The sequence below is a fragment of the Dama dama genome, chromosome 24 (genome assembly GCF_033118175.1).
Source record: "Dama dama isolate Ldn47 chromosome 24, ASM3311817v1, whole genome shotgun sequence".
NCBI lineage: Eukaryota > Metazoa > Chordata > Mammalia > Artiodactyla > Cervidae > Dama > Dama dama.
Genome location: NC_083704.1, coordinates 13,668,534 through 13,682,624, shown reverse-complemented (window position 1 = coordinate 13,682,624; position 14,091 = coordinate 13,668,534). Strand labels below are relative to the sequence as shown.

General features: G+C 36.0%; 1 protein-coding gene across 6 annotated transcripts in view; it reads left to right on the top strand.

Annotated features, from left to right (window-relative positions):
• CLASP2 (cytoplasmic linker associated protein 2) overlaps nucleotides 1-14,091 on the top strand; it is a 170,350-nt gene that overhangs the window by 14,588 nt on the left and 141,671 nt on the right. For all 6 annotated transcript variants that reach the window (XM_061127700.1, XM_061127698.1, XM_061127697.1 and 3 more), the window contains exons 3-7: nucleotides 2,848-2,951; nucleotides 4,717-4,808; nucleotides 6,024-6,099; nucleotides 7,624-7,721; nucleotides 12,477-12,547. In XM_061127700.1, the coding sequence (XP_060983683.1) occupies nucleotides 2,848-2,951; nucleotides 4,717-4,808; nucleotides 6,024-6,099; nucleotides 7,624-7,721; nucleotides 12,477-12,547 (441 nt within the window). The remainder of the gene's footprint in view (nucleotides 1-2,847; nucleotides 2,952-4,716; nucleotides 4,809-6,023; nucleotides 6,100-7,623; nucleotides 7,722-12,476; nucleotides 12,548-14,091) is intronic.

The window sequence follows — 14,091 nt, the reverse complement described above, 5'->3', positions numbered from 1 at the left end:
TTATTGTTATGTGGTTGTTAATACACACACACACACACACCCACCCACCCAACACCTCAGGTACAAATAAATGGAATTAATTATGACCATGGTCTAGCAGATTACTTAAATCCTGGTTTTCACTACTTGCTAATTGTGTGACCTTGATCCAGGTATTTAAAATGCCTCTGGACCTTCTTCATCCAATGGACCTACTGTATTTCATAGGGTTGTTATGAAGATTAAATGGGATAATTCAGTGCTTCAGTTCAGTTCAGTTGCTCAGTTGTGTCCGACTCTTTGCAACCCCATGAACTGCAGCACACCAGGCCTCCTTGTCCATCACCAACTCCCGGAGTTTACCCAAGTTCATGTCCATTGAGTCGGTGATGCCATCCAACCATCTCATCCTCTGTCATCTCCTTCTCCTGCCCTCAGTCTTTCCCAGCATTAGGGTCTTTTCTAATGAGTCATCTCTTTGCATCAGGTGGCCAAAGTATTGAAGTTTCAACTTCAACATCTGTCCCTCCAATGAACACCCAGGACTGATCTCCTTTAGGATGGACTGGTTGGATCTCCTTGCAGTCCAAAGGACTCTCAAGAGTCTTCTCCAACACCACAGTTCAAAAGCATCAATTCTTCTGCGCTCAGCTTTCTTTATAGTCCAACTCTCACATCCATACATGACCACTGGAAAAACCATAGCCTTGACTAGACGGACCTTTGTTGATAAAGTAATGTCTCTGCTTTTTAATGTGCTGTCTATGTTGGTTTAACTTTCCTTCCAAGGAGTAAGCATCTTTTAATTTCATGGCTGCAGTCACCATCTGCAGTGATTCTGGAGCCCAGAAAAATAAAGTCAACTACTGTTTCCCCATCTATTTGCCATGAAGTGGTGGGACCAGATGCCATGATCTTAGTTTTCTGAATGTTGAGCTTTAAGCCAACTTTTTCACTTTCCTCTTTCACTTTCATCAAGGGGCTCTTTAGTTCTTCGCTTTCTGCCATAAGGGTGATGTCATCTGCATATTGGAGGTTATTGATATTTCTCCCAGCAATCTTGATTCCAGCTTGTGCTTCCTCCAGCCCAGTGTTTCTCATGATGTTCTCTGCATATAAGTTAAATAAGCTGTGACAATATACAGCCTTGACGTACTACTTTTCCTATCTCTCCTTGCTATAGTACATAATAATATCTAACATTTATTAAATGTTTTGTTTTGTCTCTGTCTGTCTGAAGGTATCAGAACCACAGTCCCACAGTAGCCAATTCTATAGATGTGGGAGAACTTCTCTAGTGTTAACAATATATATCTAAGCATGATGAGAAGAATTGGGGCTTCCCTAGTGGCCCATTGGCTGGGACTCTGCCCTCCCAATGCAGGGGACCCAAGTTCGATCCCTGGTCAGGGAACTATATGCACCATGCAGCAACTAAAAATCCTGCATGCCACAACTAAGACCCAGCACAGCCAAATAAGTAAATAAGAAAAAATAAAATAATAAAAAAAGAAAAAGATCAGAAGGATTTATATTGTTTCAACTGACAGATACTTCAGTTGCCTCATGATTAGGCTTATGATTTTTTTTATGGCAAAGCTTTTGTTTTCTTAAATAATCAGTTCCTTGATTAAGGTTACATTTTTGGATGATCATTCCATTTTGCATGGTTGGCTTTTCATTTTCTTCCAAAAAGGATGTGTTTTTTCTTCCCTTAAACGTTGTTGATCATTATTATATCAGTTCTGATTGTTACAGTGTAGACAGTGTTACATTGTAGAATACTTTGGCATCACATTACCTACACATTTAATTGTATGTCTGTAAATAATTAGAGTAATTAGGCCTCAGCCTCTGTTGCCTCAGCAAAGGGCTGTAAGATCAAAGGAAAAGCAAAAGAAGTTAATATCCATGCTTTTGAACCTGTTGGCTGATGGGAGCAGTAGGTGACACATTTAATGTTTACCCAGTGTCCTTCACTTTCTAAGTTGTTTACATGTATCTCAGTAATCTGAGGTGAGTCCTGCTGTAGACATTTATGGGTTGAGGAAATAAAGACTACAAGATTAAGTAGCTTGGTCACACACCTGATATCACTACAGTCAGTGACAGTGGTGACTTAAGGGATTACAGAAAGATAATTTTGACTATGAGGTGTTTTTACCCTACGGGCTGAGTTTATAGCCCATCACTTCAGTTCTAGCCACCTTCCCATTTGCTCCTTCCCAACCCCCAACACATATCATTTCTTCACGGTGCTTTGTTGATTTATAGGTATGGAAGCCTGTTCTATGAAAACTCTCTAGCCTGCCTTTCCAGCCTTCATCATGGACTAGTGCCAAAGAAGGACCTCAGTCTCATGGACCAGGCTTTGTTTTTGTCGTTTGAGTAATAATACATTGTACATCTAGAAGAATACATATCAAGCATTTAAGGAATAATTGTAAAACCAACACCTGCCTATGCCCAGGTCAAAAAACTAGAACTCTACCAGTTCCTTATAAGCACTTTCTTCATTTCCTGTTGACACCTCCCACTATCTACCAGAGGTGACTATTGTCATGACCTTGGAATAATCATTCCCTTGCTGTTCTGTAGAGCTTTACCATCTATATGAATCTCTAGACAGAATAATAGTAAGTTTTGCCTGTTTTTTGAACATTATTAAATGAATATCATACCGTATGTATTCTTATGAAACTTTGCTTCTCGGTTATTTTTGATTGGACTCATGGATAGAGAACTTGAAACAGTTTGCTTCATAACTTTTCGTTATGGAAATAATTGATGTCTGTAATTTTATAAAGTACAGTTTATAAATGGAGATGAATTATAAATATTTATTCTTTTCTCTCTTCATTTCTCTAGTTATTGTAGCTTTAGTAGACAGAATGGGAGATGCCAAAGACAAGGTTCGAGATGAAGCTCAGACTCTGATACTGAAGTTAATGGATCAAGTAGCACCACCTATGGTAGGCCTACATTTTAAAGTTCAGATTTTGCTAATTGATGATTAACTAACAGTAAAAATAGGTGGTAATCACAGCAAGTTAGTAAAGCCCCAGGGATGTTAAACTTAGAGTTTTAAACAGTGAATTATTCCTAATGCTTTAAACAAATTGAAATTTAAGAAAAGTTGTCAGTATTTAACTGCTTGATTTTTTGCTTTTCTTTTTCTTATTTTCTACTCTCAAGCTTTTTCAAAAAGCTAACTCATAGATTTCAGTGATTTGACAGTGTACTGACTTTTATTATTTGTTAGGATTTTCTGGTTTTCGCTACCTGCAAATTATATTGGTGTTCGGTGAGTGTTATATGAGTTTCTGCAACCCTTACTGACAGAGGGAGAGAATTTTTATTGTAACAACTGGTTGCTAGTTATATAAGGCATATACTAGATGACAGTACCTGTGTTTTATGAATATGGTAGAAAATAATTGGTCTTACAGATGTATTTTGAAAGAGGAGTAAAGAATAAATTGACATGTAAACAAATATTTAAAGAGTAGCTCACTTTTAGTGGGAAAAAAACCAGTTTACAAAATACAAGATATTATGTTATTTAAAGTATAATATAAGAATTGTATTTTATATATTTTATTTTAAAAATCTGGAGTATTGAGTTGTAAAAGTAGACTTCCTCAGTTTTTTAATACCCTAGAATATAAAGATATAAATATGTGTGCAAGTCCTTATTTATAACTTGGTGAGTATTCTTTGACGCTTGCTTAGCAATTTGAATTTTAACTTGTTTTTGACATGCTTTTGTTATAATGAGTGCTATAAAGGGCATCCTTATTTCTTTGGACATAAACGTAAGTATAGAGAAGTGTTCCAGACGTGGTGTTAATAGGTCAGGTTATTCACATTTAAGAGTTTTTTGTTTTTTTTTGTAAACTTGTAAGTTACTCTCCAGAAAATTTGGCAGAGAGAAATAATATTAGTAGAAATTGAATACAGAGTCCACGGAGAATAGAGTCCAGGAAGAGGAGTTTGTATGTATGTATGTGTGAGAGTTTGTGTATATGTCTGTATGTACACATTAGTAAATGGTAAGGGTGGTGTTTCTTAAATGTGGAGAAAAGACTGATTGGGACAGTTGGCTATATGTTTGGAAAAACACAGCTCAATTCCTTCTTAATAACAAACCCATGTAATTGTTTTAGATTGTTTGTATAGGTTTATCTGTGCTTTTTCAGAAAAAAAAAAAAGATTACTGGGTGGGTAGCAATAGAATAATTTGCCCAAATGTATTTCTATATTTGGAAACATGTATCCAGTGTTAAAAGGAAAACAGCCTGAATTATAAAATGTTGAAAAAGCCTGTTCCTTGTGACAGTCTGTACTAGTTGCTAGGCAACATTGGACCTTTTAAATGCTGACAGTACTCTGAGGCTTATAATGGTAGCATTGTTACTGAAGGTTTCTAAAGCTTAGAAGAATTTATGTGTCCTTGGAAGGTCTAAGGTTTTTAGGTATTAGACACAATTTTTCCAAGAATAATTGAAGTCTAAAGTGAAAGATACAAAATCAAAATTAAAAATATGACTAAGATATTAAAAATGGGTTAGAGCAGCATCAGTGCAAATTTGGCTTAAAAAAGCTTGTAGAGAAGTGAACAGTCCATGGGAAAGTTTAGTTATTAGTAAGGCTGGTAGTAAGGTTGAGAATAGATCAAAGATTATAACATGAGTAATTTAATTTTTTGTTATACATGTTTACTTTTCTTTCAAATAGTACATTTGGGAACAGTTGGCTTCTGGTTTTAAGCACAAGAATTTTCGATCTCGAGAAGGCGTGTGTCTGTGTCTTATTGAAACATTAAACATGTAAGTTTTATGATTATTGGAATATGTTTTTCATTTTTCTAGAAAAAACAATGTATTGATTTCACAAAGCTCAAGGCAAGCTATAGAAGTAACAGATTTTATTTTTTATTTTTTTAAGTAACAGATTTTAAATAGTTGTTAACTGATCTCTGGCACCAGAATTTTTATCTTATTTGATAGCTTTATCTGCTAATTTTTTGTGTGTGAAAGTTATCTTTCATGTTGTTAATTAAAAATTGTCAGTCACTGACGAGAAGTTTCTCTTTTTCTCTTTAGTATGTTAAGAGTTGCCGCCCGAAATAGATGGTCATGTAACAAATATGCTGGTAGAACTTAGAATCTACTTCTGTTCTGGACCCAGTTTGGAGTTTTCCTTAACTCTTGTGGTATTTTAGCTGTTGTAGCCAATTTCCCCAGCCCCTTTTGCCAGTTGGCCCTAGGCTTTCTAGAGCAGTGCAAGTGGTTACCAAAACCGTAGACTGAGGAAGACTCCCCCAGGTAATCAGACAGTGAAGCTGGCAACAGTATGCAGAGATCTGACAGCGTAGATGCCACAGAGCTCCAGTCTGAAGAAATCGTAAACTAAAGCATTTGTTCTCTTTCTGTGCAGCAAGATAGGTAATATATAGGAGCTTTCACTTTTTTCCGTAGTTACTTCCTTTTCTCTAACTACACCTCTGTTTTATTTCCTTTACTCCTCTGGGCCTTCTGCCATCTAGAGCTTGTAAGTGCGTTCAGTCTGCACAGCTTTTGTGGTTTTTGGCTCCCTTATCGTTTGCTTTCAACCCATGACCTCATCAAAATATTAGTAAGCATAAATAAACATCTTTAAATTTACTTATTTTAGTGGAATGCAAATTTGTGTGAGACCCAGAGTCTTAAAAAAAAAATCAGTATTTTAATACAAAAGTTCAAATTTTCTGAGTGATTGATAGGTTGCTAGGTTTAAGAGTGCCATTGGTTGAACATTTTGCTCTGTTGGATCATGTGTCGACAGTTTTCATTGTCAGTCATGATTATTCAACTTTACATATCTCACATTGTTTAGAATTAGTTTTTGCTTGTGTCTCATACCTTTCATGTTTTAATGATGTATGCTCATGCTCTCCACCATATTTGTCTTAATGAAGACAGACAAGAAAGTATAATAGTATTTTGTTTACTGTGTAATTAAAACCAAATTCTCTTTACTTTTTTGTTTCAAATTATATTTAGTTTTGGGGCTCAACCACTAGTCCTCAGCAAGTTGGTACCACATTTGTGTATCCTGTTTGGAGATTCCAACAGTCAGGTAAAATTTTATTTATATTCAAGCACTAAATTTACATTCAGTTTTTTTGCCTCCTCTTGTTTTTCTAGTGCTCTTATTCCATGTTTAAAAAAGAAGAGAGAGGGTGAAGGGGGGTGGTAAAATCAAGATTCCACTTCTTTTTTTTCTTTCAAAATCCACCACATTTAGTTTTTAAGAACATATTTTATTCACAATGTCACTTAAGTTTGTTAACTGTTTGGCTAGTATTAAGGATAGATGGGACTTAAAGGATAATTCTTAAGTTGGAAAGATTGAGTAGCAAAGAACCTGGATTCCCTTCTGTAGTCCTCCTATGAGATAATTGTGAGGACAATTGTCAGCTTCCTTTTCATTCCTGCACAACAGTAATTTTTGCAGCAGTCATAACCCTGCTTGTGCCAGTGGTGTATCACTTGCTGGAGATTTCATCCCCTGAGCTGCAAATACTGTGGACATAATACAGGAATGTGCTCTGGAACTTGTCCCTTGTGGTGGAGTTGAATCTTGACTGTAACTCTTCAGCACAGCTTGGGGATTTGGAATAACCCTGATTTAGGTTCCCCTGCTTTTAGGCCATCGCTCTTCTGATACAGGTTTGTAGAGAGGTCTGCTGTCTCTATTTCCGTTTCAGCAGTGAGCTGTGCAGAGGAACTAAAAGCTGTCTTCCACATTCCTGTGTTTAGGCCGCATTTATTTTTTCTCTTCATTGTGGTAATATTCAAAACATGAAATTTACCATTTCAACCATTCTTAAGTGTAGAGTTAGTTCACTGGCAGTAAATACATTGGCATTGTTGTGCAGCCATCACCACCAGCCATCTTCAGAGATTTTCCATCTTCCCAGCTGAAACTCTGTACCCGTCAAGCAGTGACTCCTCATTTCCCCCAGTCCCTCAGCTCCCGGCAGCCATGTTTTACCTTCTCTCCATATGAATTTGACCAGTCATCATGTGGAGCCAAATGATATTTATCCTTCTGTATCTGGCATATTTAATGTCTTCAAGGTTCATTCATGTTGTAGCATGTGTCACGATTTCCTTCTTTTGCTTTTTAAGGCTGAATAATATACACCACATCTTGTTTATCTATTCATCCATGGATAGATATTTGGGTTATTTCCCCTTTTTGTGAATAATAATGCTGTGAGCATTGGTATATAATTATCTGTTTGAGTTCAGATCACATTTCTAAAAGGCAGTTTTATTCCAGGAAAATATGTTAACTGTGATAATGATTTATATTATCAGTTCTTTACACAATCTTATTACAAGTAGAAGCTTTTTCAAAAGTCACATTTATTTAGATGCTTCTTAGATTTCTGTAAAACTTTTACAAGGTTTCTCTAGACGTTTCTTGGTAGGTCTTCTTGGTTTTTATTAATGACCTAATGTAGTCTCCTAGGGGTTTAAAGGCATTAAAACCAACTTGGAGCTTCAAGTTGGTCCGTGAGTGTAATGTTATCTTGACGGAAAGTATTTTATCGTATCTTGTATTTTTGTTTTTAAGTTCTGAATTATTTGGCAGGTTAGAGATGCTGCAATATTGGCTATGGTGGAGATTTATAGACATGTGGGAGAGAAAGTGAGAGTGGACCTTTATAAGAGAGGAATTCCCCCTGCTAGGTAAGTATTACTAAATTTATTTTTTTGTCACTGGTTTTAAAGGTTTTAATTTCATGTGCTTATTTAAAATAGGTTTAATTTTCTGGACTGTCATCATATTCAAAATATATAAAAGGATACATAGGTTATTCAGTTCAGTTACTCAGTCATGTCCGACTCTTTGTGACCCCCCACTGCGGCACGCCAGGTCTCCCTGTCCATCACCAACTCCTGGAGCCTACCCAAACTCATGTCCATTGAGTCGGTGATGCCATCCAACCATCTCATCCTCTGTCATCCCCTTCTCCTCCTGCCTTCAATCTTTCCTAGCATAAGGGTCTTCACTTGCCAAAGTATTGGAGTTTCAGCTTCAACATCAGTCCTTCCAATGAACACCCAGGACTGATCTCTTTTAGGATGGACTGGTTGGATCTCCTTGCAGTCCAAGGGACTCTCAAGAGTCTTCTTCAACATCACAGTTCAAAAGCATCAATTCTTCTGCACTCAGCTTTCTTTATAGTCCAACTCTCACATCCATCCATGACTACTGGAAAAACCATAGCCTTGGCTATATGGACCTTTGTTGGCAAAGGAATGTCTCTGCTTTTTAATATGCTATCTAGGTTTGTCATAACTTTCCTTCCAAGGAGTAAGCATCTTTTAATTTCATGGCTGCAGTCACCATCTGAAGTGATTTTGGAGCCCAAAAAATAAAGTCAGCCACTGTTTCCATTGTTTCCCCATCTATTTGCCATGAAGTGGTGGGACCAGATGCCATGATCTTAGTTTTCTGAATGTTGAGCTTTAAGCCAACTTTTTCACTCTCCTCTTTCACTTTCATCAAGAGGCTCTTTAGTTCTTTTTCACTTGCCACAAGGGTGGTGTTATCTGCATATCTGAGGTTATTGATGTTTCTCCCGGCAATCTTGATTCCAGCTTGTGCTTCCTCCAGCCCAGCGTTTCTCATGATGTACTCTGCATGTAAGTTAAATAAGCAAGATGACAGTATACAGCCTTGACACACTCATTTTCCTGTTTGGAACCAGTCTGTTGTTCCATGTCCAGTTCTAACTGTTGCTTCCTGACCTGCATACAGATTTCTCAAAACGCAGGTGAGGTGGTCTGATATTCCCATCTCCTTCAGAACGTTCCAGTTTATTGTGATCCACACAGTCAAAGGCTTTGACATAGTCAGTAAAGCAAAAGTAAATGTTTTTCTGGAACTCTCTTGCTTTTTCGATGATCCAGCGGATGTTGGCAATTTGATCTCTGGTTCCTCTGCCTTTTCTAAAACCAGCTTGAACATCTGGAATTTCATGGTTCATGTATTGCTGAAGCCTGCCTTGAAGAATTTTGAGCATTACTTTGCTAACATTTGAGATGAGTGCAATGGTGCAGTAGTTTGAACATTCTTTGGCATTGCCTTTCTTACGGATTGGAATGAAAACTTACCTTTTCCAGTCCCGTGGCCACTGCTGAGTTTTCCAAACTTGCTGGCATATTGAGTGCAACACTTTCATAGCATCATCTTTTAGGATTTGAAATAGCTCTCTTTTCAATAAGTAGTGATGTGAGTGGGATTTCCACATGTAGTAGAATAAAGTTTAACTTCTTCCTCAAACCACATCCCAAAATTAACTCAAAATGTATCACAGAACTAAGTGTGAAATGATAAAACTTATAGAAAATGCTAGGCAATGGTTTCTTATATGTCACACCAAAAGGATAAGCAACCAAAGGAAAAAGATAAGCTGTACTTGATTAAAATTAAAAACGTGCTTCAAGGGACATCATCAAGAAATCGAAAGAAAGACCCACATAATGGGAAAAATATCTACAAATAATACATCTCATAAAAAACATATGTCCCAAGTATATGAAGAGTATATAATAAAGAACTCTTACAGCTCCACAGTAAAAGGACAGATGACCCAGTTTTAAAAACAGGCAAAGGATTTAAATAGACATTTTGTCAAGGAAGATACACAAGTGGCCAGTGAACACATGAAAAGATATTCAGCATCATTAGCCATCAGAGAAATACAAGATGATACTACTAAGATGGCTAAAATTAGAAGATAGACAATAATAAGTGTTGTTGAGGATGTAGGGCAATTAGAAGGCATTGTCTGTGGGAATGTGAAATGGTATAGTCACCTTGGAAAACAATTTGTAGTTCCTCAAAATGTTTAACAGAATTACCATATGATCCAGCAGTTCTACTCCCAGCTATATACCCAAGAGTTGTGAAAACATATATCCACGCAAAAGCTTGTGCACAGAAGTTTATAACAACATTATAAACATTCATAATAGCTAAAAAGTCAAAATGTCTCACATCTCCACGTGTCGGTAAGCTGATGGATAAATAAAACAGAATACATCTGTGCAATGAACTACTACTTGGCCATGAACAGGAATGACTGATACATATTATAACATAGATGAGCCTTGAAAACATTGTTAGTGCAAAAAGCCAGCCATATTGGATGATTTCATTTATATGAAATGGCTGGATATGGCAAATCTATAGAAAGGAGGTTAGATTAATGGTTGTATAGTACTGAGAAAATTGGGGAGAGTGACTGCTAATGAGTCTTGGGTTGTTTTTTGGGATAATAATGACATTCTAAAATTGATTGTGTACATCTCTTAGCTTTATATTAAAAGCCATTGAATTGTACACTTTAAAGGGGTGAATTGTATGGTATGAATATTTTCTCAGTAATTGGCTGATACAGAAAAGAGATTATGTTCTGAGATACCTAATGCTCTCTTTCATGTTGTATTTGTGATTTATTATTATGACTCTAAACTTATATATGGACTAAAGATAGAGTTTCTTTTCCAGTTCCATCCTAATGCTTTATTGGTCTCTATCCTTACCCTGAATCAGAAGCTTCCAGAGCTTTACATACCTGTATCCTTTGACCTTCTAAGTTGCTTTTGGATATTCCAGCCTCTATTGTGTTTGCCTTCTGTTAAATTGCCTAGTTTTTTTTTCTTCCTGAATTACTTAAAAGAGCCTAGTTTCTTCCTTCTGCCCTTACGTTGTTTCCTCATTTTCCATCAGATTATGTAGCCTCCATTTTGAATAAGGTTGTTTTTCTAAATAGTTATATTATTATTTTCTAATAGCCTTTTATTATTTATTCCTGTCTTTCTCCCTATTGCTGTTATATTTGCTAGTATTTCCTCTTCCCATTAAAGCTGCCTGTATCTTCACTCCTTGCTGTTTTATGTCTCCCACCTCAATTCCTTACCAACCATCTTTTCTCTCAGAGCTTTCAGCCCTTAGTTTCCTCCTCCCATTTTGCTACTGAATAATTGCATGCTAATTTCATGCTTCTTAACATCTTGTTCTGACTTTTTCCCAAAGAGATTTGTGGCCTGTGTGGTATTCACTCTGAACTCCTATCTTCCAGTTCCTGTTTTCCCTTCAGTGGCTCATCTTGTCCACATGTTGTCTGGGCAGCCTGTATAGTGTCTGCTCAATTCTCTGGAAGATAACTGCTCTGTAGGCTGAAGGGACTTAGTGTCTTTTGACTGAAGTACTTTCAGATTTATGAATATTTGTTGAATTTAATGGTTTCAGATGTGTGACTATGAGATGAGTTTAAGGTTTAGAAATCCTGTTATAATAAATTTCTAGAAGGTTTTCAATTGAAAAAAAAAAATTTCTAAACCAAACAGTATCTTCATCCTCAGTTTACAAGTAAAAGATGACAGAATGTGGACTAAGGCTTAACTAAAGTTTTAGAAGTGAAATTATGACAGGAAACATTGATGTCAGAAAAACATTTGGCAGTTAAAGACCTACTTAGATCTCTTAAGTCATAAATTTAAGAATAAATCATAGCATGATATAATATTGGAAAATTAAAAAATAGTGCTGTCAGTATGATCGCATTTTGACCCAAAGAAAATTTATATATAAATATAAAGAATTGGAAAGCAGTCAGTTGAATAAATTCTCTGGGTGGTGGGATTGTGTGTTTTTTGTTTCTGTTTGTGTTTCCTAATTTTCTTTTGTAATGAGTATATATTACTTTTCTAATAAAAAACACATTTTTAATTAAAAGTTATAGCAGAAATGTAGAAGGTAATTATTCTGAATGTGAGAATTAATAGAGTTGGTATTGAGTTAAAATTTAACATTAGATTATCAGTCACATCAGCATCACTTTAATTTCTTACATTTTGTATTTCATTGTTTTTATGTTTGCTTTAAGTTTCCTTAGTATGATTTTTATGTACTTTAAAAAAATGTCTTGGTGACTGAGTGGATTCATTGTAAGGTTGGAACTAAAGTATTTTTGATGGGTTTGGAGAGAGAATTTTATGATGAAACTATGAAACTGCTTTTTGTAAAAGTTGTCTTTTTTAAAAAAGTGGAATTATAGTAGATGTACAGTATTATATAAGTTCTGGGTGTACAACATAACAGTGAACAATTTTTATATTCCACTTATGGTTATTCTAGTCCCTGCGTTGTACAATATATCCCCGTAACTTATTTATTTTTACATTGTAATCCCCTTTGTTTGAAAGTTAACTTTTTACAAATATACCTGTGAATGTGTAGAGTGCTACCTGTATTTGACTCTACCGAATAGATGGGTTTTGTGTTTGCTTTCAGTAAGTGAGTTAATTATAAAAGAGAGTTGTATACAACTAACTGAATCCCTGGGATTTTTTTTTGTCAGGGAAGTGGTGAAGGAAATTGTTTCTAATTAAAAGTATATGTAAAATAAACAATTTCTTCTTTATTCCCAGATTAGAAATGATACTTGCCAAATTTGATGAAGTGCAAAATTCCGGCGGTATGATTTTGAGTGCCTGCAAAGGTAAGAATAGTTAAGTTACTCCAGATCTCAGACATTGACAGGAATCAGCCGTGGAGTTACATGGATTCCCCATCCCGATCCCCCCTCCCACCTCCCTCTCCACCCGATTCCTCTGGGTCTTCCCGGTGCACCAGCCCCGAGCACTTGTCTCATGCATCCAGCCTGGGCATCTCAAACATTGCTGAGATTAGGTAGCAGGGTTTTGGATACTAAAATATGCTTTCAGGTCAACCATTATATCACTGAGTCAGCAGATTTGACTTTGTGGGTTAAAACTTGGTTAGGATACAGTAACAAAATCTTTATATTCTGCTGATCAATACCTGTCCTCTGACTCTTTTGGAATAAGTGAAAATTTAATAATGGGTTAATTGTGTAAAATGGTATTATTCTTTAACCTTATTTTTGGTATCCTCTGTGTTGAAGGTACGATGACCCCCTTGTCCTCTGTGTCCTTCTATACATGAAATGTGTTTTTTACTCGAGTAATTTTTTTAACTTATTTTGTAATTGAAGTATAGTTGATTTACAGTGTTGTGTTGATTTCTGCAGTTACTCAGTTATACACATATATACGTCGTTCTTTATATTCTTTCCTATTGTGGTTTGTCCCAGGATATTGAATATAGTTCCCTATGCTATACAGTAGGACCTTGTTGTTTATCCACTATATATAATAGTTCTCAGCTCCTAACCCCAAATTCCCAGTTCATCTCCCCTGTTTTCCCTTTCCCTTGGCAACCACAGGTCTGTTCTCTCTCTGTGGGTCCATTTCTGTTTCATAGATTGGTTCATCTGCTTTATATTTTAGATTCCACATATAAGTGATATCGTATGGCATTTGTCTTTCTCTTTCTAACTTAACTTCACTTAGTATGATCATCTCTAGTTTATTCATACTTCCGCAAATGGCATTATTTCATTCTCTTTATGGCTGGATCATACTCCATTGTCTGTCTGTACCACGTCCTCCTTATCCGTTCATCTGTCAGGGGACATGTAGGTTGTTTCCATTGTAGACTCTTTAATGATTGCCATTCTGATTTGCGTTTCTCTAATAATTAGTGATGTTAAACACCTTTTCTTGTGCCTGTTGGCCATCTGTGTGTTTTCTTTGGAGTATTATATAATTAGGTCTCTGCCCACTTTTCAGTTAGGTTGTTGGGTTATTTTTGTTGTTATTGAGTTGTATGAGCTGTTTGTATATTTTGGAAATTAAGCCCTTGTCAGTTGCCTCATTTACAAATATCTTCTCCCATTCCATAGGTTGTCTTCTGGGTTGTTGTGTTTTTTTTTTAATGGTTTCCTTTCCTGTGCAAAAGCTTGTAAGTTTGAATAGGTCCCATTTGTTTATTTTTGTTTTTATTTCTATTGCCTTAAGAAACTGACCTAAGAAAACATTGGTATGATTTATGTTAGAGAATGTTTTGCCTATGATAGCAGAGTAATTGTTTTACTTACTGATTTTTAGTAGAAATTGTAGGGTTGATTACTGTGTTACACCTGTGTTTAGACTATCAGTGATGATACCAGTGAAGAAACAC